Source organism: Hemitrygon akajei, chromosome 20 (genome assembly GCF_048418815.1).
Source record: "Hemitrygon akajei chromosome 20, sHemAka1.3, whole genome shotgun sequence".
In the NCBI taxonomy this organism is placed as follows: domain Eukaryota; kingdom Metazoa; phylum Chordata; class Chondrichthyes; order Myliobatiformes; family Dasyatidae; genus Hemitrygon; species Hemitrygon akajei.
The window spans coordinates 38,714,995-38,742,219 of record NC_133143.1 but is presented as its reverse complement, the minus strand read 5'-3'; the positions used below and the strand labels follow the sequence as shown (position 1 = coordinate 38,742,219).

The following is a 27,225-nucleotide window of genomic DNA, read 5'->3' as shown; positions in this document are numbered from 1 at the left end:
AGAAGGAACAGTGAAGAGAAAGAAAGCGGGCATAATGTAAGAAAGATGTTTATTCTCCCCCCCCCCCCCCCCCCCGTTGAAATATATCACTGATACTGTCCAAACCATATTAAAAAAGATCAAGATGGATGAGAAATACCAATTCCACTCTTATTAGCTCATCCAGCTAGCATAGCAATCAACCCATTTCATGGTATTCACACATTATTGTTTTAGTCCTTTATGCTGTTAAACCTTCCAACATTTACTCTTTCCAGTTTAAACTGATGTACACTTGCCCTGCTGTTGAGGACTAAGTGACAGCTGGGGTAGCAAAAGCATGAAAGCATAGGTTTAAGGTGAGAGGTAGCAGTATTAAAGGGGATCTGAGAAGTAATTTTTTTGGACAGTAAGTAATTGATTTCTCTAGCGTATGGCCGGAGAAGGTGGTAGAATCAAATATAATTTCTATGTTTAAGAGACATTTAGTTAGACTTTTGTATAATAAGGAATAAAAGAATAGGGATCTAATGCAGGCAAGTGTATTTAGATGGGCTAAAGGTCAGCATGGCCAGAAGTTCCAACTGCATGTACAATTCTTTGACCCTGTAATAGTTTTTTTACACTTCCTGCTCAAACCTGCACACTGATTTGTTATCACTTTTCCCGGACTTCTGGCATATCTTTAGCTCTGGAGATCAGCCTTGAGATTCTTCACAGCACTACTACCAAGAATTGAATGTCTCCTTTGTGTCTGACAACATGCAATTTTGTAATCAAGTGGGCATCTAATCAGAAGATACAAGTATTAAAACAGCAACCTCAGACTTGTACTCTCCTGTTTTGGTTATATGCTTCAACATTCCATTTGCATTGCTGACTGCTGCTCTGCGCTGTTTGCCAAACTTACTAATAACTTACTTAGTTCAATATGCAAGCTTAACATTAGTATCTTCTTCTGCTAATCCCTTCATTAGAGCACACATCTTTCACCGAGCTTTGAAAAAGTTATTCCGATATAATACTTTATGGCTCTCCCATGGGATTTTATGCAAAAAAAATCTTAATGTACATTAACCATGTTTACTTTAAAACACGACAGTTGATATATTTTGCAGTTTTATTTAAATTGATTTTGAAAGCTTCTTGGCTGCCCCCATAGAATTTAATCATACACAGGTTCTATCCTGCTTCTTCCTTAGGCTGACTTGCTTGATGAATTGATTTTTAAACAAGGGGTAGAAATTTGTCCCCATTGGAGGTGGCATCATTTCTTTTGTTTATGCCACTGAGGTCAACTTTCTGCTCTGATGTTAGAACATAGAACAGCACAGCCAAGGAACAGGCCCTTTGCCCACAATGTCTGTGCCAATTGTGATGACAATTTAAAATGCACATCTGCCTGCATGTGGTCTATATCTGTTCATTCCCTGCTAAGTTTTTTTTTGTCTAACTGCCTCTTAAACATTCAGTGGAATATATCACTGGAGATGTTAATGGAAGTAGAGACCTAAAATGAGGTTAGTTTGATAATGTGTGGCTGAAGGGCATAGATTTAATGTTACATAAAGAACTTTTGTGAAGTTGAGAATGTTCTAACTTTGTCAAAAACCTGCAATTCAACAAGCTGTCCCAGGGCAAAGAAATTGCATGACCTGCTCTATCCTGAAAGTCATATTGGTAATCGTGGAGTAAACTAACAAATTTAAAAGATGGTAATTTTATAAAGTTTCCATAAGTAAGCAACAATCCCATTGTTATTGAGTAGACAAATATAATCCTCTTGGATACGGGTTGAACCAAGCTAAAACTTGGATAGCTTGTACAAAGCAGACTGGAATGATGGCATGCAAAATTTTTTAAGGTCATTGGTCTGTTGCAATCAGAGATTCTTAAGATGACAAATATTTGTAATATGGACAACGTTAAAACAGAATGTGAAGGACTTCCATCTGTCAACAAATTTAGAAAAGACAGGAAGGGCAAAGAAATGTTGACTCTCTCACTTGGGGAGCTGGAAAGCAGAAGCAATAGGAAGGTTCAGAAATGGACTCCCAGAAATTTAGAGTGATAGCTGAAGCAAAATAAAATTCAGCAAAGCAGATGCAGAAAGACATTTTCAATGATGCTATGTTTAGCAGCTGTAATGACAGATTTACCATGTTTACATTCAGAGGCAGAACTCTAGAATTTTGTAATTCAGTTAGAGCATTGTGTCTTAGCTATGTAATCAAAAACATTAAGTTACCAGACAGCTTCCGGATATATTTGGCTGTTGTAGTTTCCAGGTGTGATATTCTACAGATGATCATCTTAAAAACTGCACCTAAGTTTGGAATTAAACATTAGCGATGGTAACTTCCAAAATGAATGGGAACGTGCCTATGACCTATGACCTAAGAGTGCTCCCACACTGACCTTCCCTGCTTTGTCTCTCATGATCAGCCCATGGTGCCATTTGAACAAAACCACTGAGTGAATTTTGTCACAAACGAGAAAATCTGCAGATGCTGGAAATCCGAGTAACACACACACACAAAATGCTGGAGGAGCTCTGCAGGCCAGACAGCATCTAGGAAAAGAGTACAGTTGATTATTCGGGCCGAAACCTTTTGGCAGGACTGGAGAAAAAAGTCGATGAGTAAATTTGAAAGGTGGGGGAGTGGACAGATAAACACAGGTGATAGGTGTAACATGGAGGGGGAGGGATGAAGTAAAGAGCTGGGAAGTTGGTTGGTAAAAGAGACAGAAGGCCATGGAAGAGAGAGAAGGGGGAGGAGTATCTTAGGAAGGCGATGGGCAGACAAGGGGATAAATTTGAGGGAGGGGAAAAGGGGATAACTGTATAATCACTGCTAAATCAGATTTTGAAAAGTAAACCAAACATTATGATGAGGTTTGAACAAGCTCTTTGTTTCAATAAGATTCTAACAAATCTATTGATAATGGCTCTTTTTCAAATGTTTATAAACTCTACATTTTGGTTTCTGGAAAGAGAAGAGAACAATTCTTTAAATGATGCCTTTGAACCAAAGTAAATTTGACAGCATTATTTACAGTAGCACTTTAGACCAACACAATGGAGCATCCGGCAGAGCACTGTCTTGTGGCACCAGAGGCTTGGGCTCATTCTAACCTTGGATGCTGTCGGTTTGGTATTTGCACATGTAGGCTTCCTTCAGCTGCTCTAGTTTCCTCTTAAAATACCAAAGATGTATGAGTTAGTAGATTAATTGGCCACCACAATTTGCCCCGACTGTGACCATTGTGTCACTGGATGGTAGAATCCAGGACCAGCTAAAGAGAATATGAGAAGATGTTTTAAAAAGGGTTAGAGTAAATGGACTAACCCTAAAGGGACTGGAGGGTGGAGGCCCAATGCTGCAAGTCTGAGAGTTTGGAACTAAGGCAGCCTGAATTTCTGAGTGGACTGGTGAGAGGGTAGGAAGTGGGCTTGCTTTACTGTTATTTTTTGGTGCCTGTGTTGTTCTGCTGAACACTGTGGGTATGAGGTGTTGGCACCAGGACGTGTGGGAACAGTGTATCGTCAGATGGGTTGGTTGTTAAGGCCAACGATGCATTTCACTGTACGCTTCAAAACTCAAAGTAAATTTATTATCAAAGTGTGCATACGTCATCATATACCACCCTGAGATTCACTTGCTTGCTGGTATTCAAAGTACATGTAATAAATAAATCTAAATCTGTATCTGAAATGGGACATTCAATGGTCAATGTTGACTCGGTGGGCCGAATGGCCTGTTTCCAAAGTGTATCTCTCTGTGACTCCATGAGATTTATGACTTCTGCTTATAGAACAGGAAACATTATACAGAAATCGACATAGATGGTCATGTATGAATGGGCAGCCTGACATCCTTAATCCCAAAAATAAAGATGCTGATTAAAGATAAAGATAGCGACTTATTTCTCAGTAGTACATGCATTACAGAAAGGAAACTGAGCCAAGAAATATGAATAATGGAAATTTCTGTATTGAAATAAAGTGACCTCACTAATTGAAAAGTGGAGTCATGTGATCTGATTAATAAGAGTCTCTGCATCAGAACCAAAGGGCCTGAAGAGTGAAGATCTCTGAATTGAACAAAGGGGACCTAACAGTAGGAATCTCTGAATTGAATAAAAGGCCCTGTATAATGAGATGATCTGGAATGGAGGTGGAGCTGATGTAGTTGAAATTGATCCTTTTAACGATTTCATAAATCTGGAAGCCTTTGAATTAAATGTGGTTCACAAAATAAGCCTTTAATTCACATTCAGAGTAATCTAGGAGGAGAGGCTGGGGAATCAAAAAGGCGGTGGAGGTGGGGAGGGGAGGGACAGACAATTTTGAAAAAAAGTATTTAAAGTTTATGCAAGGTTTTATTTACATTTTAAGTGGAACAAACTAAGACTGTTATCAGTTCAAATTTGAGCAAATAATTTTTTTTTAACTGAGAAGTCCACACAAGTCAACAATAGAGACAATTATTTCCAGCAATGCAGTTCAGAAAATGTGAAGGAACAGATTAGGAAAACTCTTTGAAGTAACTGTGAAGGACTTTCCAGTTAAGTTTCTATTCTATTTTCCATTCTCTGAAGTATTTTCAATCATATTCCCTGCATAACCAAAGGAGTGAGTTTTACAGAGGACAAAGAAGAACAATGGAGTCAGCAGTCTGAACTTGTCTCTGGAACACATTGTGATCAAAATGGAAAATCTAAATCTTGCTTTGACCAGTTCTGTGCCAGAAACCTACGCAAACCAAAATGTAGTTAATTTATCCATTAGGCCACAGAAGTGTACTTGGAAGTGCTGGAAAATTGAACTCCAATAATATTTGAGCAGAGAAATTTAAGTTAAAAATAATTCATGTGCACATCCATCAAACATCCTGCTTCTTATTTTAAAGCATATTTATTTCAACCAGAAATGGATTGAAATACTATTTGTCCTAACATATACACAAATAGGATTCCCTGTAGTTTCCAAACTCCACTACAAAGTTAACATGCCTTCATTCATTTCTCAGTTCCCAATTCCTTTCGTCTTGCAATTTAAACTTTAGGGATATTAAGACTTCTAAAATATTACACAACACACACAAAATGCTGGTGGAACGCAGCAGGCCAGGCAGCATCTATAGGGAGAAGCACTGTCGATGTTTCGGGCCAAGACCCTTCGTCAGGACTAATGGAAAAAAAGAGATAGTCAGAGATTTGAAAGTGGGAGGGGGAGGAGGAGACCCGAAATGATAGGAGAAGACAGTAGGGGGAGGGATGAGGCTAAGAGCTGGGAAGTTGATTGGCAAAAGCGATACAAGGCTGGAGAAGGGGGAGTATCATAGGACGGAAGACCTTGAAAGAAAGAAAGGGGGAGGGAAGCACCAGAGGAAGATGGAGAACAGGCATGCAGTTATTGTGAGAGGGAAAGAGAGAGGAAAAAATATATATATATAAAAAATAAATATATAGGGATGGGGTACGAAGGGGAGGAGGGGCATTAACGGAAGTTAGAGAAATCGATGTTCATGCCATCAGGTTGGCGGTGTTACGAATGTGCCACAACTCTGAGGGGCCGAAGGGTACAAAGTAGCCCCCTCCTTTTTGAGAATCACAAGATCGCTATTAATTCGGGTCTGGGACCCAGGAAATGAGAGAGAATCCACAAGGGTTTGGAATGTGTGTCCTGCCCTCAAAGAGACAAAGCCACGGATACCGGCCATTGTCTCTTGGAGACGGAATTGTTCATTGAAGCCCTCAGGGAATGACCAGAGTGGGCTGGTTGAGGGATTGCATCATCCCAACCTGACTGACATCTGAGACCCCGTGAGTAAGAATAAAAGAGGGTCTGGGGAACAACCCCTTTAGACGCACCAGGAGCAACGCTAGAAATCCCGTGACAGCGTTTAAGAGCAACAACCGGTGGGGCCCGCGTGCGTCCTTTCCCTTGCCTGGGATTGGCGGCCGTACCACGGAAGAACGACTTAGCTAAAGGAAAGGACACCAATGAAATTTCGAAGGATCAACATCATAAAAAGGAAAAGCTGGCAAGTTTCAAAAATCCCTCTCTTGACTCCAACCAAAGGCTGCAGCCCATGAACTGAATGACTTTTATATTTCCATTGGACAATACATTATCCCCTAGACAACGATAGAGCTATTTCTTATTGATTATTATTATACCCGCACTTTTAGAGTTAGTATTGACAACGTATATTATCTGTATGTTTGCATTGATATTATTTTTGTTTATGTTTACCAATAACTACTGTTAACAATAGTACCATCAGACTTCAACGGACCTCTCTATCTTTGCTGGTAAGTGACCCAGTTACGGGGTTTGTAACAGCGGCTACCCAGACTGAATATAAGGTGGTGTACCTCCAACCTGAGTGTGGCTTCATCTCGACAGTAGAGGAGGCCATGGATTGACATATCGGGATGGTAATGGTACGGGGAATTAAAGTGTGTGGCCACTGGGAGATCCTGCTTCCTCTGGCGGACAGAGCGTAGTTTTTCAGCAAAACAGTCTCCTAGTCTGCATCGGGTCTCACCAATATATAAAAGGCCACACCGGGAGCACCGGACACAGTATATCACACCAGCCAACTCACAGGTGTTCAGCGAAAGGGTCTCCCAGTCTGTATCTCAGAACGAAGCTTTTTATTCCAGGACGAAGGAGATGTCTTCCTTTTTTAAAGGAAGGAGCTTCCCTTCCTCCACCATCAACTCTGCCCTCAAACGCATCTCTCCCATTTCACGCACATCTGCTCTCACCCCATCCTCCCGCCACCTCACTAGGGATAGTGTTCCTCTTATCGTCACCTACCACCCCACCAGCATCCGTGTCCAACATATAATTCTCCATAACTTCTGCCACCTCCAACGGGATCCCACCACCAAGTACATCTTTCCCTCCCACCCACTTTCTGCTTTCCGCAGGGATCGCTCCCTACGCGACTCCCTTGTCCATTCGTCGTCCCCCCCCCCCATCCCTTCCCACCGATCTCCCTCCTGGCACTTATCCTTGTAAGCGTAACAAGTGCTACACCTGCCCTTACACTTCCTCCCTCACCACCATTCAGGGCCCCAGACAGTCCTTCCAGGTGAGGTGACACTTCACCTGTGAGTCAGCCGGTGTGGTATACTGCATCCTGTGCTCCCGGTGTGGCCTTCTATATATTGGTGAGACCTGACGCAGACTAGGAGACCATTTCGCTGAACACCCATGCTCTGTCCACCAGAGGAAACAGGATCTCCCAGTGGCCACACATTTTAATTCCACATCCCATTACCATTCCGATATGTGTATCCATGGCCTCTACTGTCGAGATGAAGCCACACTCAGGTTGGAGGAACAACACCTTATATTCCATCTGGGTAGCCTCCAACCTGATGGCATGAACACTGATTTCTCTAACTTCTGTTAATGCCCCTCCTCCCCTTCTTACCCCATCCTTATTTATTTATTTACTCCCCCTCCCTCCCTCTCTCTCACAATAACTCCGTGCCTGTTCTCCATCTTCCTCTGGTGCTCCCCTCCTCCTTTCTTTCTTCCAAGGCCTTCCGTCCTATGATACTCCCCCTTCTCCAGCCTTGTATCGCTTTTGCCAATCAACTTCCCAGCTCTTAGCTTCATCCCTCCCCCTTCTGTCTTCTCCTATCATTTCAGGTCTCCTCCTCCCCCTCCCACTTTCAAATCTCTTACTATTTCTTTTTTCCATTAGTCCTGATGAAGGGTCTCGGCCCGAAACGTCGACAGTGCTTCTCCTTATAGATGCTGCCTGGCCTGCTGTGTTCCACCAGCATTTTGTGGGTATTGCTTGAATTTCCGGCATCTGCAGATTTCCTCGTGTTTGCGTAAAATACTACACATCGGATTGAGAAGCACTTGGACATCTTTCGTTGCCATGCATTAAATACCAATATACATATAATTCACAAGCATTTAGCAGCAAAGTATTTTAAAATTTAGTATCAGACCTAATCTAGTACAGACTTAATGCAGTGCCGAGATCCTCTAATGGAAGTGTGAGGAAATTTCTTTAAGCTCCTGTTCCACTGTTGGGTGCAATACTGAATTCATCAGATGAAAAATGGGACTGGAATGCAACCACTGGATATGGGATTCTTACATTGACTCAGGAGTCTCCAGCTTACTGCATTTTGTATTAGTAAATGCCAGTAGTTCTGTGTGGGGTGTTGCAAAGTGTAGACCAAAGTATACATAGAACCATGAAGAATAATTCTACCATAGTTTTAGGAGAATAACATTCTGTGTTAATTGATTAATAATATAGAAAGAAAAATGGCCAGTTGAAGCCTGATCTATGCCACTTCTCCTGTCACTGCTCCTTCCTACGCTCCCACTCTCTCCAAGTCTATATGCTGAGATGGCAGGAAATGTTACAGAGCCCAGCAAGACGAAAAGCTGTCATTTTAAAATACAGTTGTGCTAGTTGCCCGTTAGCTTACGGTTACTCCAAAGAAAATGCAAAGTCATGGAGAATATTTTTTAATGATGATTTCTGTACTAGATTAGGTCTGGTTCTATATTTTAAAATATTTTTCATTGCTGCTAAATGCTTGTGAATTCACACAACAGCGAGATAAACTTCGGTCTTTATAACTTACTAAGGCATAAAAGCTGGAAGCAGGACTTTATTGCCAGGGGATTTCAGTGAGTGAGGGTCTGGGAATGTGAGTGGAGATGACCATTCTTATGCAGGAAAAGTTTGGGCTCTTGTGTTATTAGTTCTATAGCCCTAACCATTCCTCCCAATGTGATCAGAAATTTCTACTAGATTCCTTTGATAATTCATGATTTACATGTCAAAATTTTGTTTGGGCTGCGTTAATTTCTGTCATTAAGGATTTTTAAAATATTATTTACCCTTGGGCATTGTCAGAGAGACTGGCACTTCTTGGCCATGCCTTTGAATAAGTAGCTTGCTCAGAGAGTACTCAAGAAAAAATTTAACACACTGATATGTCTGGAGTCACAATTAGGTCAGCTTGGTTTTCTCCCCGATGACATTAGTGAATAAGATGGGATCTTATGACAATCCAGTAGCTTTTTCTGGTCTGGTAATTTAACTACTGTGCTATCTTCATGCACTTAACAGTTATATGTGTAAACAGGGATAAAAGCACATCTTTCTCTTTATAATGGCCATTTCCCCTCACATTTCATGGATATTGTTTTAAAGTTCAGTAATAATTAAGCCCCAAGAACACAAGGAAAACTCAGACGATGAACTCTAATTATGCATATTATATAGAGTTTCCAAATAATTTGGGAAGTTGCTATATATATATGTGAATCAAATACATTACCCTTTGGGTAATATGACACCATTTTTTTTAGTGTATTCTTAATTTTAGCTGTATCAGACGTTAAAATTGATTCACTTGAAATTCTATCAGCTTTTCTTAAGCTGAATAATTGAATATAAACAGAAGAGATTCTGCAGATGCAGGAAATCCAGAGTAACACACAAAAATACTGGAGGAACTCAACAGGTCAGGCAGCATTTATGAAAATGGATAAACAGTCAAGAGTTTTCAAACTTCATCAGGATTGGAAAGGAAGGGGGAAGACGCCAGAATAAAATGTTGAGGGGAGAGGAAGGAGATCAAACTAGAAGGTGTCAGGTGAAGCCAGGAGGGAAAGGGCTGGATAATAAGAAATCTGATAGGAGAGGAGAGAGGACCATAGGAGAAAGAGAAAGAGGAAGGGCACCAGGGGGGAATGATAGGCAGGTGAAGAAAAGCGTTAACAGGCCAGAGTGGGGAAAAGAAGAGGGGGGTGGGGGAAGAAAGAAAAAGGAAAAAAGTACAGGAAGGATTATTTGATGTTAATGCCATTAGGTTGGAGGCTACCTAGATGGAATACGAGGTGTTGCTCCTCCACCCTGAGAGTGGCCTCATCGTGGCAGAAGAGGACTAACATTTCAGAACAGGTTTTGGGGATAGGAATTAAAATGATTGGCTACCGGGAAATTCTGCTTTTAGCAGATGGAGTGGAAGTGCTTGACAAAACAACTGCCTAATTTACGTCTAATCTCACCAATGGAGAGGAGGCCACATCCAGTGCACTGGATGTATTAGGTGACCACAACTGACTCACAGGTGAAATGTGTCTCATCTGGAAGGACTGTTTGGGGCCCTGAATGAAGGTGGGGAAGGAGGTGAATGTGCACCTTTCTCTTGCTTGCAGGGATATGTGTCAGGAGGGAGATTAGTGGGAAGTGGGGATGAGCGGAAAGCAAAAAGTGAGTGGAAGTAAAGATGTGTTTGATGGTAGGATTCTGTTGAGATGGCAGAAGTTCCAGAAAATATGTTGAATGTGGAGGCTCATGGGGTGCTAGGTGAGGACAAGATAAGCTCTTTCCCCATTAACCGATGGGAAGATAGGTCAAGTGTGGATGTCTGGGAAATGGAAGAGATGTAGGTGAGGGCAGCGTCAATGGTGGAGGAAGGGAAACCCATTCTTTGAAGGAGAATATCTCTGATGTCTTGGGAAAAAAAGGCTCATCCTCAGAACAGGTGTTGTGGTGATGAAGAAACTTAGAAAAGGAAATAGCATTTTGACAAGAGACAGGGTGGTAAAACGTATAATCAAGATAACTGTGGGAATCGCTGGACCTATCAAAGATGTCAGTAGACAGTTTATCTCCAAAGGCGAAGACAGAGAGATTGAGAAAGGGGAGCAAGGTGTCAGGAATGGACCAAGTGAATTTAAGGATGGGGTGGAAGTCAGGGGCAAAGTTGATGAAATTCACGAGCTCAACATGGGTGCATGAAGCAAGGCCAATGCAATCATCAATGTAGTGCAGAAAATGTTGGGGAGCATTATCAGGAAAGGCTTGGAACATGGATTGTTCCACGTAGCCAACAAAAAGGCAGGCATAGCTGCAACCCATGTGGGTGTACCACGGCTTCCCCTCGAGTTTGGACAAAATGGGAGGAGCTGGAAGAGAGATCGTTGATGTTGAGAGCCATTTCTGGCAGATGGAGCAGGGTGGTGGTGGAGAGAAACTGTTTGGATCTTTTGTTGAGATAAAGAATCGAGAGCTTTAAGGCCTTCTTGATAGGGGATAGAAGTCTATATGGACTAGACATCCATGGTCAAAATGAGGTGGTCTGGGCTAAAGAATTGAAAGTTGTTGGGAAAATTAATGAAATTAAAGCCTGACTCTGTTCTTCATTGATCAATGATTGGCATCAAACATCAGAATTGAGTTTTGGTGCTTTAATTAAAAACTAACCTGTTAATTCTGAGTTCAGTTATACAGCACTATTTCAATAATTAGTACAATATATTTTGTTAACATATTATTGATTTTATCTTGATTATGTCTTATATTGTTCAATTAATATCAAATACTTATTCTCCTTAAATAATGAAAAAAGCTCAACATATTAGTTAAGTTTCAGATACATTAAAAATCCTCTTCATGAAGCAAGTGCTAATGAAGAATTGCCTGCTAGGTTCCTGAAAACACAACAATGTTACATCTTTAACTCACTGAAGTTCAAATACTGACCTACAAGTCTACCCATGTTATTGCAGCTCGGTGACTTCACAAATCACGTTCTCCATTCACGTGCTTCTGACTAATAATGTACAATACACAGTTGAGAATAGTTGGGGAAAATGTCTCATTGATCCTTTCTCAGCAGCATCATATATGATTCTACAATTTTAGTTCCAGCTGATCCTCTAACCCTGTCCCCAAATCATCATCCAATATTGGGCTGACAGCAGAAAGGAAATGAGAGGTGTTGGATTCCAATGACTGGCTAAAAGGAAATGAAACCTAAATTTACAATCACAACTATAGCCTAGATAATAGGAAAGACAGAAAAGTCAAGATATCCAATTTTCGAGTTTTAATACAAGCTCAGCTCTGACAGTGCCGAGCATTTAAAACAATCTATCTCACACACTCCAGTAGGCATCATGATTGCAGGTCATTGGAAAATGTTAGTGCTCTTTTCCATCCACAATTGCTGCTAAGATAGAAAGTGCACAGCATGCTTGGTCGCTCTAAGTTGTGGCAGAGGTTTTTTTTTTGGAGTCTCACACATTTATAATGGAGTTTGCAAGTATACATTACATTGAGGCCAAGCTCTACAACGTATCTTTGCAACCTACTGTTATGAGGTGAAACAAATAAAATTTGTGTCAATGCTTTATGGCTGCTGTGGGATTCACTTGGCCTTGGCTTCATGATCAAAGTAGCTGAAATTGTGATTTCCTAAATAAGCCATCCCATATCTGGAGTCAAGTTGGAAATAGAACAGCTGAAATTCCAGGATGGAAGTCAATTTTTACAAGTCCCAGCAGGAAGTGACTACTGGTTGTTTAGCCATAAAGAACTTTAACCAAGAGGTTTGAGGGATCCATTGTGCACTCCAAATCAAGAATGGGTTCAACCATGCAGGCTGCTTGGTTATTTCTGCCTTTCCAAGTCACTTGTGTCCTTTAATCCAATGGAACAAGAGAACGACAAAAAATATCACTGCAAACTCTCAAGGCAAGCTTCAGTTTGATAACCCCTCATTAGACCCACTAATAAGGCTAATAATCCTCTCTTACTTTCTATGACTGCTCTGTGCAAGAACTCTACGCCCTTCAAGGGAAGCATCGGGAAACTAGAATAAACAATTCCTGATTGCAACAAAGGGACTCAACCCATTTTTTTTCAATAGGTTTCAGAAGATAGACACGTGAGATGGGGAGCTGAAGGTAACCGTTTCTTATATTTCTTTTAATGTAAACCTTCCCAGAGAAAATATAAGCTATGTTTGATGTTTTCTCTCACATCCTTATAGTTTTCCATATGGTGGGGCATTAAATAACTTGTCATAGTACATATCCTAATTTGGAGTAAACTGGTCAGGTTAATGGAAAGATTAAACTGTCAAAGATCAGTGGAAAGATTTCATCAGGTTACAATATTTAATTTTTATTCTCTTCAGCATTCTCCGTCCTACCCTGTACTGCCAACCAAATTTCAGCAGATAATGCAAAATTTTGTAGCAAGTTAGTGATTGCTTGTAGCTTCCCAGAAAGCTGCTCATGACGTAACTGCTGGAAAAACACTGAATATAAATCAGACACTCCCAAAAACAATGCAACTTCATCAAGCATCACGATTTTTAACTTGCAATATTAAAATCAGAATCAATCCTTCCTGTTTAATTTGAATCTGTCACTTTGAAGCAGGTTGACCAGAGGATTAAAGCTTCGCAAAAACTGCACTGCTAAACACCTACTGGTGGAACAACAAATAACCTGCAAGGTTTTGAGTTGAAAAGAAACAATTTCTTTCCTCCCCATGGGCGCTCAATACGGAGAGTTCCTCCAGCAGACTCCAGTACCAGCTGTTTCCAGTCTGCTGGCAGATATCTGGGGTGATCATGAGGATGGGAATTAACAGTTTGAATAATTGAACTGCATCAAAGGATCAGAGTCATACAGCACTAAAATAGGCCTTTCAACCTGAGTACATACTGACCATTAAACCACCCAATTAAGCTAATCCTACATTTATCCCATTATATAGTACTCTCATCAGGTTTTCATCAACATCTCTCTTCAGATTTTACTACTCACCAATATACTGGGGACAATTTACAGTGGCCAATCAACTTACCAACACTGACACCTTGGCATGTGGGAAGAAAGTGCAGCCATCTAGGGCAAATGTGCCGTCTTCACACAGACGCCAACTGAAGCTCAGGACTAAGCCAAGGTCTCTGATGTGGGGAAGCAGCAGCTCTGTTGGTTGCACTATTGTTTCAGGTTGAATTTACCATCTAATGCAATGTCCACAAATGGACAATTCTGCAGGTGGAATTTAACCTCAATCCTTTGTTTTTTTTAAAAAATTAGCAAAATAAACACCAAAGCAAACTGTTATTAGTGTGATAAAGTGTTAAACTCTTCTCAGTGGTCTTGTAATGTGCCAAGTAAATACTATCGCAAAGAAGCACTGGGCTAATAACCACCAATACAAGAAATCAATGAACTGAGGATGTTAATATTTGGATCAGAAGCATTTCACTGGAAAGAGACCATTTCAACTAAGCAAACTGTTTGATCCACTTTCAAGATTTAAAACTTTCTGCTTGCGACGATTTATTTTACGTTTCTACACCAAGCAAACAACTTTTAAAAGGGGGCTTCTATTCTTTTCAGACACTTCACCTAATTGAATCATGGAGACTTCCCCCACAATGTAATCCATAACACTGAAGATTTTAGTGCCAGCTGCTTCTTCACTTCTTCAAATAAATGCATATTTAGAACATTATTGTTTCTTACAGGATCCATTTACCATCCTGCAAAGCTGGAAGTTACAAATCAAAATCTAACTTTGCACAATCCAACCATTTATTCAATGCGAAATGCATTATTCGTCTCTCATCCATTTCCATCATTCAGTAATGGGATCAAATATGACTTGGTCAGGTAAAGTATAGGCCTTTAAAAGCAACCTTCACCTCGATAAAGCCAGGCAGTACCACTTAACCAGTTCCTCAGCTGCAAACTGTGCTTGAAACAGTAGCTGGACAACCAGCCCCCAACTTTCATCCCGTGGCCAATAACATTTATTCTTTCTGCAAAGACCAATTGTTCACCAGAGTTCAGGAGTGGTTCAAGATCAGCAAAACTTCCACAAGCAAATGATATTAATTGCATCCTTAAACAGCTGTTGAAAAAGCAATAGTCCAAATCTTTCTATATGGCAAAAGGATTCAGATACCTGTTTTATTGAATTATGCTGCCTAGCTGCCACTCTTCACAAATGTTTTTATTCTCTTGTTTACTTTTTAATTCATATCACAGCAGTAACATGTCAAGACCCCACACACAGCAGCATAAAGCGGAAAGAGAGAAGGACAGGGAATTAGAAGCTATCTTCTGTACTGCGGGCAGGCAAAAGAAAATGCATTTGAACAGAAGATGCTTCCTGCCATTCACGTAGCTTTAAAGCATTTGGAGGAATGTCCAAATTATATGGCTGTTGCTACTTGAATGCATCAGTGAGCACATTTACACATCATTTCACAAAAGGAGTAGACAGAAGGAAAGGTTATAAAGTGGAGGGAATTGATAAAGAGTAAATAAGGCGGAAGCTATATGGAGCAAGCAACAATACAAATGAGAGTAGATAGGCAAAGGCCAAATGAAGTGCTATAGGAAAGAGAACAAACATTGGAAGTCCCAGTAAAATTATATCTTTGATCAGTGAGCTAGTTAATTGGACCTGTTTGAAAATGAGCCATTTGCAGCGTCCACCACAGGTTGCACAGAGATGCACTATTAATAAAAGCACCTGAGATGTTATGGAAACAGTAAGCTGCAGAAAAATCACAACACATGTGTGCTTCCGGGAGACCTGCCTTCATTATAATCCACAAAAATTTAGACAAAAATGGAGAAAATGTACAAAGGTATTTTGCTCACAGCATGCCCAGAAATGAAAACTCTCCACGTCAGCCTGCCATTCCCAAAGCAGGTGAAGCACAATGAGCAGAAGAGTGACCCAGCTGCAACCATGCAATCGAATGCAGCTCCTGTACTCACTCATTAAACGGTGTGTGAATGCCTTCAAATACATCATCAGAGGGGCTGGCTTCATTGGGTTGACTGGTCATGTTGTGCTGAACTACATCGCTGCTGCACACAGTGGCAATAACATTAAAAACAAGAGTAAGAGAGACGAAATCAGACATTAACATGATACCAAGGGTTGGGATTTTGCATTTGGGTTGTCAGAATTTAGGCAAGTACTTCCTACAGAATACAACTAAATTCCTTCTGAATTGTAACTGCAGAACTTTAGGGTGTTAAAAGATTTTGAAACATAGCGGATGTGACTTTCCATTCAGGTCCAAGGAGAAATGGATGCAGATGTAATCCAAGTATACTTAGCATGGTCATGATCTAGCCACTTTTAAAATGCTATCTGAATGAAATGAGAGGCTTCATTTTGACAGCCACATGATCTCATTAGCCATTATCATATCAGCCTAAAAAGAAAAACTTCACACTGCCAGAAGATGCTTGTGGCTATTCAAACATGTTGCAATTTAACCCATTGTTTTAGCAATGGTGATCTTCATCACCATTATGGTTAGTGGAAATCTGAAAAATTACCCTAGATCAGTGGTTCCCAACCTTTTTAATGCCATGATCCTGCCATTAACCAAAGGATCTGTGTCCCCCAGATTGGGAACCCCTGCCCTAGACATAACTTCTACGTTTTCCTTTCCAGAAGTCAAATCAAAGAGATGACATTGTTCAAGACTTCATTCACAGCTTCAACAATTTCTTCCATGAATGATCATTTTCCAATTGCCCAAAGCAAACTATTTGCATTCACTCCAGATTAATGCAAGCAAATCCATTAGTCTATTTCAGCACCTTGCACATCATATCACATTTCATAATCGGTTATATTCCCAGGCTTTTTGGATGGGTTATATTTTAAATTGTGCTTTTTCTAGTGAAGCAGATTCCTCAGCACCATGCAACAGAAGAGAGTAATTAAACCGGAGAGAATTCGTGCAAATTCGGCAACAGAGCAGGTCTGTGATCTTCTACAATATCACTTAGTAGCTGCTGAATGCTTTCCTCAAAACTTATTAAAAATAAACCCATTTACCCTAAATTAACTGTAATGCAGTAAATAACCCATTGCTGAATAATATAAATGAGAATTAATGTTGCAGGAGAGCATAATGCAAAGACCGCTTCACAATTAAACCCAGAGTCACAAGGGCACACCTCAATGCAGTTTCAGCACTTTAGTTTTTGAAGAAAACTTACTTTTCATTGAGTTCTTCAAGTCTCTGACCACTGGGTGACATGAAGTGTGGACTTAAATGTCCAGGCAATGGACTGCTTGGGCTGGCAGGGGCAGACAACGAACTTTTGATATTCTGGATAGAATGCCTCCGACTTCTCCGTCGTTCTAAGCCACGCCGTTCATTCGAACCAAGGCTTGATCTTCGCCTATCTTTCCGACCATTCATACTAACATCATCATCTCCATCTTCATGTTTCAGGCTCATCTGCAATACATCCATTCAGAAAAATGGTTACGTTAGATTGCAAATACTGTATTTGCATTCATTTTATGCGCTTGTAAAAGTTCTGTTATTTTTGTAATTATTTTTTAAAACTGATAATTACTTCCCACCCCAAATTCCAGAAGCTACTGGTAGTAGCATCTGAAAGTTGCCTTCCCAGCCTTTGAACAAGGTGTGGCCAAACTACTCCCACTTTGCTACATCACCTTAACTTACTAGGGCACTTCAGAGAGCAACAAGAATTAATGTTGGTATGGGACTGGTTGTGAATGAGTTGATCCCCCTCCAGACCTGCCATTGTGCCATCCTGTCAGCCGTGACCGAAGATTGGGGCTGAGAGGAAAAATAGACCAGCCATGATGAAATGGATCAGCCTTTGACACGAAAATGTATTTTTCTGTGATCAGTGTGAAAAAAAGTCAAATCAAATCCACTGTGATTCAATGTTGTAAAATAATCAAACATGGAAACTTCTGGGGGGGGGGGGGAATGAGTACGGTATTTTTTATAGGCACTGTATATCATTTTTTGGGTGATTGATATTACAATCACCAAACAAATACAGTTTGCATTTTGCTGCCACTGGGATTCTAGTAATGGGGAGAGATGGGATAGGCTGGGCTTATTTACTCTGGAATGAATCAGGAGGAGACATAGGTAAGTGGGATTGTTCAAATCTTTTTGAACTTTGGAAATGCATCTGGTTCTGGAACATTGTTTTACTATTAAACACAAAAGCATAGCGATTAAACAATAACTGTCATGTTTAAAATGGGAAAATAATTCAAATGCATAACAAGTGTTTGGCCGAGGTAAAGCAAAAAATGAATGAAAACCCTTTCCACCACGACCCAATTTTTCTTTCTTTAAAAAGAATGTCAATTAAACTACTGTACTTGCAATTGAAATTATATTCTTTTTGTTTTCCTATCCTGGTTTACTTTGTGACAAGAAGATACGTTTGCTTGATAACTCCTCCGTAAGGTTAGCTGCAAACATCACCTGTCACCTTCCTTGTTGATAGAAAGATTAAGGCCTTTATGATAACTTGTACTTCAATGGCTACTTTATTAGATAAACTGGATCACTGATGCCAATATCTAATCAGCCAATCATCTGGCAGCAGCCTAATGCATAAAAGCATGTAGGTATGGTCAAGAGGTTCCGTCATTCAGACCAAACGTCCAAACTAGGAAGATATGTGATCTAAGTGACTTTAAGTGATCTAACTGCGATCTAAGTGATTGATATTTGGTACCAGATGTAGTGGTTTGAGCATCTCAAACTGCAGATCTTCTGGGACACACAACAGTCTCTAGAGTTTAGAGAATGATGCAAAATAAAAACAAAAGAAAACATTCACTAAACAGCAGTCTGTGGGCAAAAACACCTCATTAATGAAAAAGTTCACAGGAGAATGGCCAGACTTGTTCAAGCTGACTAGTAGGTGACAGTAACTCAAATAACCATGTGTTACAACAGGGGTGTGCAGAAGAGCATCTCAAAATGCACAGCATGGTGAACTGTGAAATGGAAGGGCTACAGCAGCAGAAGACCACATTGGGTTCCACTCCTGTACCTAACAAAGTGGCCACAGGGTGTATATCTACCAGCCACGTGTCAAGTGCACTTTCATAGTTGCAAAAATCTTGCTGTAACATCATGCAACATTACATTAGAGCACCAAGTGACAGAGATGAAGGTTCTGAGCTATCAAGTTTCCAAGGAAGTGAGGAAACCACCCAATATTCTTTTACTTGATTGCTGTTGAGTGGCACCTCCAGGCTATAACTATTACAGGCTTCTTGCCTTCAACTATGGTGCTTTGCTTTTTATTTTGATATTCTTAAGCTCATGCTTCAGGAAAGATTCCTCAGGTGAGTGGATGCCAATGTGGGTTATTCCAATGTATAACATTATTTTCCCCACATCTTTTGCATCGTTTCTTTTCATGCCTCTGATCTGCCTGCATTTAGGCCTTGTGTAAAGCACAATATCCCTATCCAGTGCTGCATTTCCCAGTTGGGACAATGAAATTTACCAACATATCGGCACTTAACTGGAAGGTCTGTAAATTGTTCCATTTAAATAAGAATGACTAATCAACTAAATTGCTTAATGGAGACTGCAGCTCAATCATTCTACAACTCACCAATTTTGTTCTGAAGCAAGTGCTTTGTTTTAGCATCTGCAGGTTTCTTCTGGTTTGGCCATGAATAATAGACTGGCATGGGCCATACCTCAGGCTTCCTTTCATAATGACACACAGGCACAAAGCTTTTCCTCTTCATCAGCTTTTTTAAAAATTTAAAAGCAATGTCAACGTGTTCACATTAATGTGAGTGTGAAATATTACCTCATAAATATTGAATTGTTCCACTAAGTCCAAGTCAGTTCCTTTTTTGTTCAAGTGTCTCTGTGAAATAGCTTCCATTCCTTGTTCTTCCAGACAGTCCACTACATCATAGAAGGAATCTTGATCAGGCAATCCTGCCAATGTCTGGGAATTCCAACAAAGCACATGAACACAATCATTCCATTAGGAGGGAGAGAATCTGTTATTTAAAAGAAACACTAAAAAAAATTGCATCTGCAAAATTGCTTGTAAAAAGAACTAAACTGCCAACATCTTTCTTTGCCAGAAGTCACTGCTTCAACCAAATTTAGACAATGAAAGGTTGTCACTTCTGTGGGCATTGCAATGAAAAAGATTGAACAGTTTAATTTAATGCATATTTTAAACACAATAATTTGGAAATTCAAATCCAAAGGTCAATGTACATACACCGCAGTTAACTATTTCTTGTCAGATATTTGACAAGACATCATTCCCCACATTCTCAACGTGTTTGTGTGCACACTTAAAATAAAGAAAATTCAATTCAAGGAATGAACCAGATTTAAAATTATATATGCATACATACATACACATCTGCAACAATTGTGAGATTCCACCTTTTCCTGGTATTGACAGGGCCACCCAGAGTTCAAACAGCCTGGTTGAGGTGGAATTTGTGTGGTGTATCATAGACTCTTCCCTCAAGCAATTCAGGAAGGAGCAAAACCAGATCTCTTCTTAGGGAGCAAAGCAGGCCAAGTAACTGAAGTGGAAGTTAGGGAGCATTTTGGGTCCAATTACTGCAATTCTACTAGTTTTGAAGTAGTTAGAACAGTCCACAGATTGAAGCCCTGAAGTGGTGCGCAGTCATTAAGCAGGATCTAGCTGGGGTCAACAAGGGGACTAATTCAAGGCAAAGGAACAGTTGGCAGTTGGAAGGCTTTTAAAAGGGTCATATCATGAATCCTGGGGCAGCATGTTCCTGCTAGAGTGAAAGATAGACATAACAAGTTCAGTGAACCCTGGCTGATGAGAAATATCGAGACTCTGATAAGGAAAACGGACACGTATCACATTTAGGCAGCTGGGTACAAGTGACAAAAACTTGACAAATATAAAAAATTTAAGATCAGGCTTAAAAGAGAAATCAGAAGGGTGAAAGAAAGAGGTTCTTCAGTTATATTAACAGTATTAGAGTGACTCGGAATAAACTGGGTCCCCTCAAAGAGCATCAGAGTATGGTATGGTTGGAGCCACAGGTGATGGTGAAAATTTTTAATACCCATTTTTCCACTGTGTTCAACTCAGGCAAATACAAGTAGAGAGTCTTGGATCATATGAATATTATGAGTAAGTAAGTATTTGTAGCCTTGAAGCCCATTAAGACAAGCAAATCCACAGGCCTGACCAAGTGAACTCCTAGAATTAATGGGAGGCCAAGGAAGAAATTTGGGAGGCCCTTACAGAAATAGGTATTTGCTTTGTTGTTAGCCACTGGTGAAGTTCCAAAAGACTCGAATGTGACTAATGTTCCATTGTTCAAGAAGGGTAGGTAGGACACTGCAGGGAACTATTGGCCAGTGAGCTGGGTTTCATTTGCAGGGAAGTTACAGAAAGGAATTCTGAGGAACAAGATCTATCATCACCTGTATAGTCAAGGACTGAGCAGGAATAGACATTGTGTGGGATGTCACAAGACAGTGGCTATACTTTATTAGGAGTTTGAAGAGATTTGGCATGTCAACAAATACACTCAAAAACTTCCATAGTTGTACCATGGAGAGCATTCTGACAGGCTGCATCACTGTCTGGTCTGCACAGGACTGAAAGAAGCTGCAGAAGGTTGTAAATCTAGTCAGCTCCATCTTGGGTTCTAGCCTACAAAGTACCCAGGTTATCTTTAGGGAACAGTGTCTCAGAAAGGCAATGTATATTATTAAGGACCTCCAGCACCCGGGACATGCCCTTTTCTCATTGTTAATCATCAGGTAGGAGATAGAGAAGCCTGACAGCACACACTCAGCGATTCAGGAACAGCTTCTTCCCCTCTGCCATCCAATTCCTAAATGAAAATTGAATCTTTTGACACTACCTCACTTTAAAAAAAAATACAGTATTTCTGTTTTTGCACGTTTTTAAAATTTATTCAATATATGTACAGTAATTGATTTACTTGTTTATTTTTTTCTTCTCTGCTAGATTATGCATTGCATTGAACTGCTGCAGCTAAGTTAACAAATTTCATGTCACATGCCATTGATAATAAACCTGATTCTGATATCTGACAAATCTTTTGGAAATTTTCCTAAGATATGATGAGGGATAGGAGTTAGAAGCAGGGACTTTATTTTGCAGTTGTTGATGTGATCACATTTGGAGTATTTTGTACAGTTTTGATCAACCTGATACTAAAAAGACATTGTCCAGCTGGAGAGGGTGCAGTAGAGATTTACAAGGCTGCGGCCTAGACTAGAGGGTCTGAGTTATGTGGAGACATTGGCCTTACTTGGTCTTAATTCCCTTTAGCATAGGAGAATGAGGGGTGATCTCATACAAGTTTATAAAATCATGAGGGGTATAGATAAGTGGTCACTATTTTCCTCAGGGTTAGGGTGCCCAAAACTAGAGGCCACAGACACAAAAGGGGAGAGATTAAAAAAAGAGATCTGATAGGTAACCTTTTTTTTTCTCACAAAGGGCAGCGAATACTTGGAACGAGCTGCCAGAAGAAGTGGTTGAGGCAGATACAACTGCAACATTTAAGAAGCATTTGGATAGGTATGTTGAGGGGAGGGGCTTGAAAGGTAATGGCCGAATTTGAGCAACTGGGACTAGAGGTTGGCATGGACCAGTTAGGTTAAAGACCTGTTTCCGTGCTGTATTGCTCTACGACTCATTAAACATGTTTATTCATCAAAATGCCAAACCATCAGCACTTCACCTGTTCTGCTTTTATACATCAGAATACTAGTATGACTCGATATATCTACCCATCAAACTCCTCCACATGTGAGCCATCACCACCACTTCCTCCACCCCCACCCGCTCAGCCTCCCCTTGATATGATTAATTGTTTCAAGAGTGAAGTATGAATGGCAAATGATCCAGACAGGACGCCTTGATAAAGGAGAATAATTCACTGTTGACATTTCGATCACTCAGACGTACAGTGTATTTCAGTATGAATAAAACATAGACTGCACTTTTAATTATATATAATAAAGACTTGCAAACAGAAAGGATTTAAGCTTGCCAGTTTAGTATTACAACAGAATACCTTAATGAGTTAGACATGGGGTAAAGCAGACAGGCTCCACACCAATCATACTTTTGGTGACAGGGAGCTCTGCAACACAGAATAGGTTGATAGGTCAGTGTTAACCAGACAAGTAATGAGACCCAATGCAATCTTGCACTGTAATGATATGCTTACAGCCAGATGCTCAAGTGCTGCGGACGCAGGTGTGGAGACTAGAAGGATCCAATAATGTTTCTTGCTGCTAATTAAAAGACCTTCAATGCTTTCAACAGGAATTATGGTTATTTTTAATGGCCACTCAAGATTCAAGATTGTTTAATGTCATTTCCAGTACACAAGTGTAGAGGAGAACAAAATAATTGTTACTCTGGATCCAATGTGATATAAAAAAATAATAAGATGAAGGACACAATAATAAAAAACACAATAGATAAAAATACTTAAGATATCTTATACACAAATTATATGTATTATATGTGATTGTATGTCCATGAAGTGATGCTAGGCACAGGAGTATCTGTACAAAAGGTGACTCTGACAGGAAACGACAAAGTAATGGTGATGGAGGCAGGGGAGGGGTGAGTTGGTGGGTTGAGGTATTGATCAGCATTACCAATTGGGGAAAGTAACTGTTTTTGAGTGTGACGCTCCTGACGTGAATGCTACATAGCCCCCTCCCTGATGGAAGCGTGATGAACAATCCATGAGGAAGGTGGGGTGTTTCACGATGTTATAAGCCCTTTTCCAGCACCTTTCTATATGTATGTTTTTAACGGCTGGTAGGCTGGTGCTGGTGATGTATCAGGCAGTTTTGACTACCCGTTGGAGAGCCTTCTCTGCTGTGGTGCTGGATTGTTCAGATGTTCTCTACTGTGCATCTGTACAAGGATATGACTATAGCACAGAAGTGTTAGTGATCTTTCCTGATTATGTCGGACATGTTCTGTGGCCATGAGAGCTCGTGCAAGATAGGCACTTAACGAGTTTGAAACTGCTCACACTTTCCATTGCAATGACGTGCTGTAAAGAAGGGCGCGAGTTCTCCTGAGCAACTGGTTACATTTTAGCAAGAACTGCCAGAAACTGGGTTCAATCCTGAAATAGTGTGCAGTCTCTACAGTGTTTGCACCATTTCCCTGTGACGAAAATTGGGTGGAGGGAAATCAGGATGGTAGCAAAGAGATTCGCCCACTGGAAAACAATATGGGAATGGGACCGATGGGATTTTTCTGAGTCTTGCTTCCTAATATGTGATGAGAAAAATATTAAAGTATGAAATGCAAATGGAAGTATAAAGTTAAAAATAATACCGTGGAGTTTAATAAAAGCAAACTATTTGATCCAATGGGCACTGATTCAACCCAAAATAATTTATTTTGTTACCATTCTAAGATGTCATTATCCATTTGGTGAAGTATTGCACAATATTAATACTCACTAAAGCACAATGATAAAGATATTAGGACCAAGAGGCTATCAGTTATTTTCACTTGGCTATCAGACGGCTTGTGATATTTTGTTCATAATTCATTCTAGCATCTCTGAACCTTTTAACCCAGTTGCCCACTGGCAGATGATTATTCTTGTGCCTCTGTTGAAGTTCTTTGACTACCAACTCATACACTGTTGCTACCTCCCGCTCACCACATACCCCTCCTTCCATCCCAAAGCTCTGTGAAGAATTGTTCAAGTTACCATCTTGCCACTGGATGGCGCACCCATCAATGATCAATCGCCTTTTTGAATTTTGTGTTCCATTTTCTGGGTACAATTTTTCAGAATCAGTTTTAATATTACTGGCATGTGTTGTGAAATTTGTTGTTTTGTGGCAGGAGTATATTGCAATACAAAATAATACAGAAAACTAAACTACAATGAGAAATATAAATATGCATATACATACTGTATGTATAATTAAATTAAATAAGCAAGAGAAAAAAGTGAGTAAGTTAAGAAAAAAAGAAGAAAATTGTGAGGTAGTGTACATGAATTCATCATCCATTCAGAAAGTTGATAGCAGAGGGGAAGAAGCTTCTCCTAAAACATTGAGTATGTATCTTCAGGCTCCTATACCTATCCCTTGATTGTAGCTATGAGAAGAGGGCATTTACTGGGTGATGGGAGTCCTTCATGACAGATGCTACCTTTTTGAGGCATCACCATCTGAAGATATCTTCGATACAGGGGAGGCTAGTGCCCATAATGCAGCTGGATTCGTTGCAACATTCTGCAGCTTTATCTAATCCTGTGAAATGGCCCTTCCATGCCAGATGGTGATGCAACCAGCTAGAATGCTCTCCACCATACAGTTGTAGAAACTTGCTAAAGTCTTTGGTCACATACCTAGTCTCCTCAAACTCTTAATGAAATATAGCTGCTGTTGTGCCTTCTTTGTAATTGCATTACTATGTTGGGTTCAGAATGTTTTCAGAGATGTTGACATCCAGGAACTTGAAACTGCTGATCTCATGAACAGGACTGGAGTGTGCTCCCTCGACCTACCCTTCCGGAAGTCAATAATCAATTCCTTCGTCTTACTGATATTGAGTGCAAGGTTGTTATTATGAGACACCAGTCAAACGGCTGATCTCTTTCATTCCAATAAGCCTCTTTTTCACCATCTGACATTCTGCAAACAATAGTTGTGTCACTGGCAAAGTTATAGATGATGTATGAGCTGTGCTTAGCCACACAGTCATGGAGGCAGAGAGAGTAGAGCAGCAGGCTAAGCACGCACCCTTGAGATGCACCAGTACTGATGGCCAGCAAGAAGTTATTTTTGCAATGACCATGGCCTTCTGATGAGGAAGTCAAGGATGCAATTTCAGAGGGAGGTAGAGGGCTAGGTTTTGGAGCTTGATGATTAGTACTCAGTGTGTGATGGTGTCGAACACTTAGCTGTAATCAATAAACTCCTGCTACTGTCCATGTGATCCAAGGATGAGTAGAGAGCTGGTAAGAGTGCATCCGCTGTAGACCTATTGTAGCAATAGGCAAATTGCAGTGGGTCCAGGTCCCTGTTTAGGCAGGAGTTGATTGTGACAATAACTCACCTCTCAAAGCACATCATCACAGTAGATGTAAGTGCAACTGGGTGATAGTCAATGAAGCAGTTCACCCTGATTTTCATGGGCACTGGTGTTATTGTCATCCTTGCGAAACAGGTGGGAACCTTAGACTGCAGCAGTGAGAGATTGAAGGCACTCCTGCCTGTTGCTTTGCACAGGTTTTCTGTGTCCTACTAGGTACGTTATTAGGGCCCGAGGTCTTGCAAGGGTTCTTCCTCATGAAAGATGTTCTGACATCAGGCTTTGAGACAGAAGCCACAGGGTCACTAGATACTGCATGGATTCACGTAGGTTTTGTTTTATTCTCCCTTTCAAAGCATGCATAAAAGGCATTGAGCTCATTTGTAAGTGAACCATCACAGCCATTCATTATATTAGGTTTTGTCTTGTAGTGTGCCGGCTCCTCTTGTTCTACAAATGATATGTTGGTGGTAGTTGTTCAGAAACTTCAAGCTGGCCTGGTTTAAATCTCCTGCAATGATAGGGAATGCATCGTGGTGTGCTATTTTTCATGGTGCTCAGTCCCTTCAGTCCTGCATGACTTCAGTTCAGTTTTAGTTTATTGTCATTTAGAAACCACAAATGCAATGCGGTTAAAAAATGAGACAACATTCCTCCAGAATGTTATCACAAAAGCACACAACAAAACAGACTGCACCAGAAAATCTACATAACGTTTAGTAATTCCCAAATCCAGTGTCCGGAGAGGCTGCTGCATATTAATATCACACTACCATCTTTGCACGTTCTCCGGAAAGGAACTCCAAACCCACCAGACAAAACAAGACTACCCAGACACACCAAGTCAGGAGACCAACTCTACCACCCAACAAACCAAAAACTAAAGCTACAAGACCTACACAAAACCACATAGTTACATATAGGTATAGTTAACATATAGTTACAACAGTGCAGACAATACCATAATTGATTTTAAAAAACAGACCATGGGCACAGTAAAAATAGTCCAAAAATGCTAAAAGACTACAAGTTCGAAAGGAACCACCACACAGTTTCCACAAGACCTCAGGGTAGATAGATAGATAGATACTTTATTCATCCCCATGGGGAAATTCAACTTTTTTCCAATGTCCCATACACTTGTTGTAGCAAAACTAATTACATACAATACTTAACTCAGTAAAAAAATATGATATGCATCTAAATCACTATCTCAAAAAGCATTAATAATAGCTTTTAAAAAGTTCTTAAGTCCTGGCGGTAGAATTGTAAAGCCTAATGGCATTGGGGAGTATTGACCTCTTCATCCTGTCTGAGGAGCATTGCATCGATAGTAACCTGTCGCTGAAACTGCTTCTCTGTCTCTGGATGGTGCTACGTAGAGGATGTTCAGAGTTATCCATAATTGACCGTAGCCTACTCAGCGCCCTTCGCTCAGCTACCGACGTTAAACTCTCCAGTACTTTGCCCACGACAGAGCCCGCCTTCCTTACCAGCTTATTAAGACG

The 27,225-nt window shown here is 40.4% G+C and overlaps 1 protein-coding gene across 14 annotated transcripts in view; it reads right to left on the bottom strand.

The window, feature by feature from the left end:
* fhod3b (formin homology 2 domain containing 3b) overlaps window positions 1-27,225 on the bottom strand; it is a 524,056-nt gene that overhangs the window by 138,153 nt on the left and 358,678 nt on the right. For 7 of the 14 annotated variants that reach the window (XM_073024178.1, XM_073024182.1, XM_073024179.1 and 4 more), the window contains 3 exons: window positions 19,448-19,591; window positions 16,829-17,073; window positions 15,584-15,676 (listed from right to left, as the gene is read on the bottom strand). In XM_073024178.1, the coding sequence (XP_072880279.1) occupies window positions 15,584-15,676; window positions 16,829-17,073; window positions 19,448-19,591 (482 nt within the window). The remainder of the gene's footprint in view (window positions 1-15,583; window positions 15,677-16,828; window positions 17,074-19,447; window positions 19,592-27,225) is intronic. The other 7 variants (XM_073024181.1, XM_073024185.1, XM_073024186.1 and 4 more) reach the window with 1 other exon arrangement.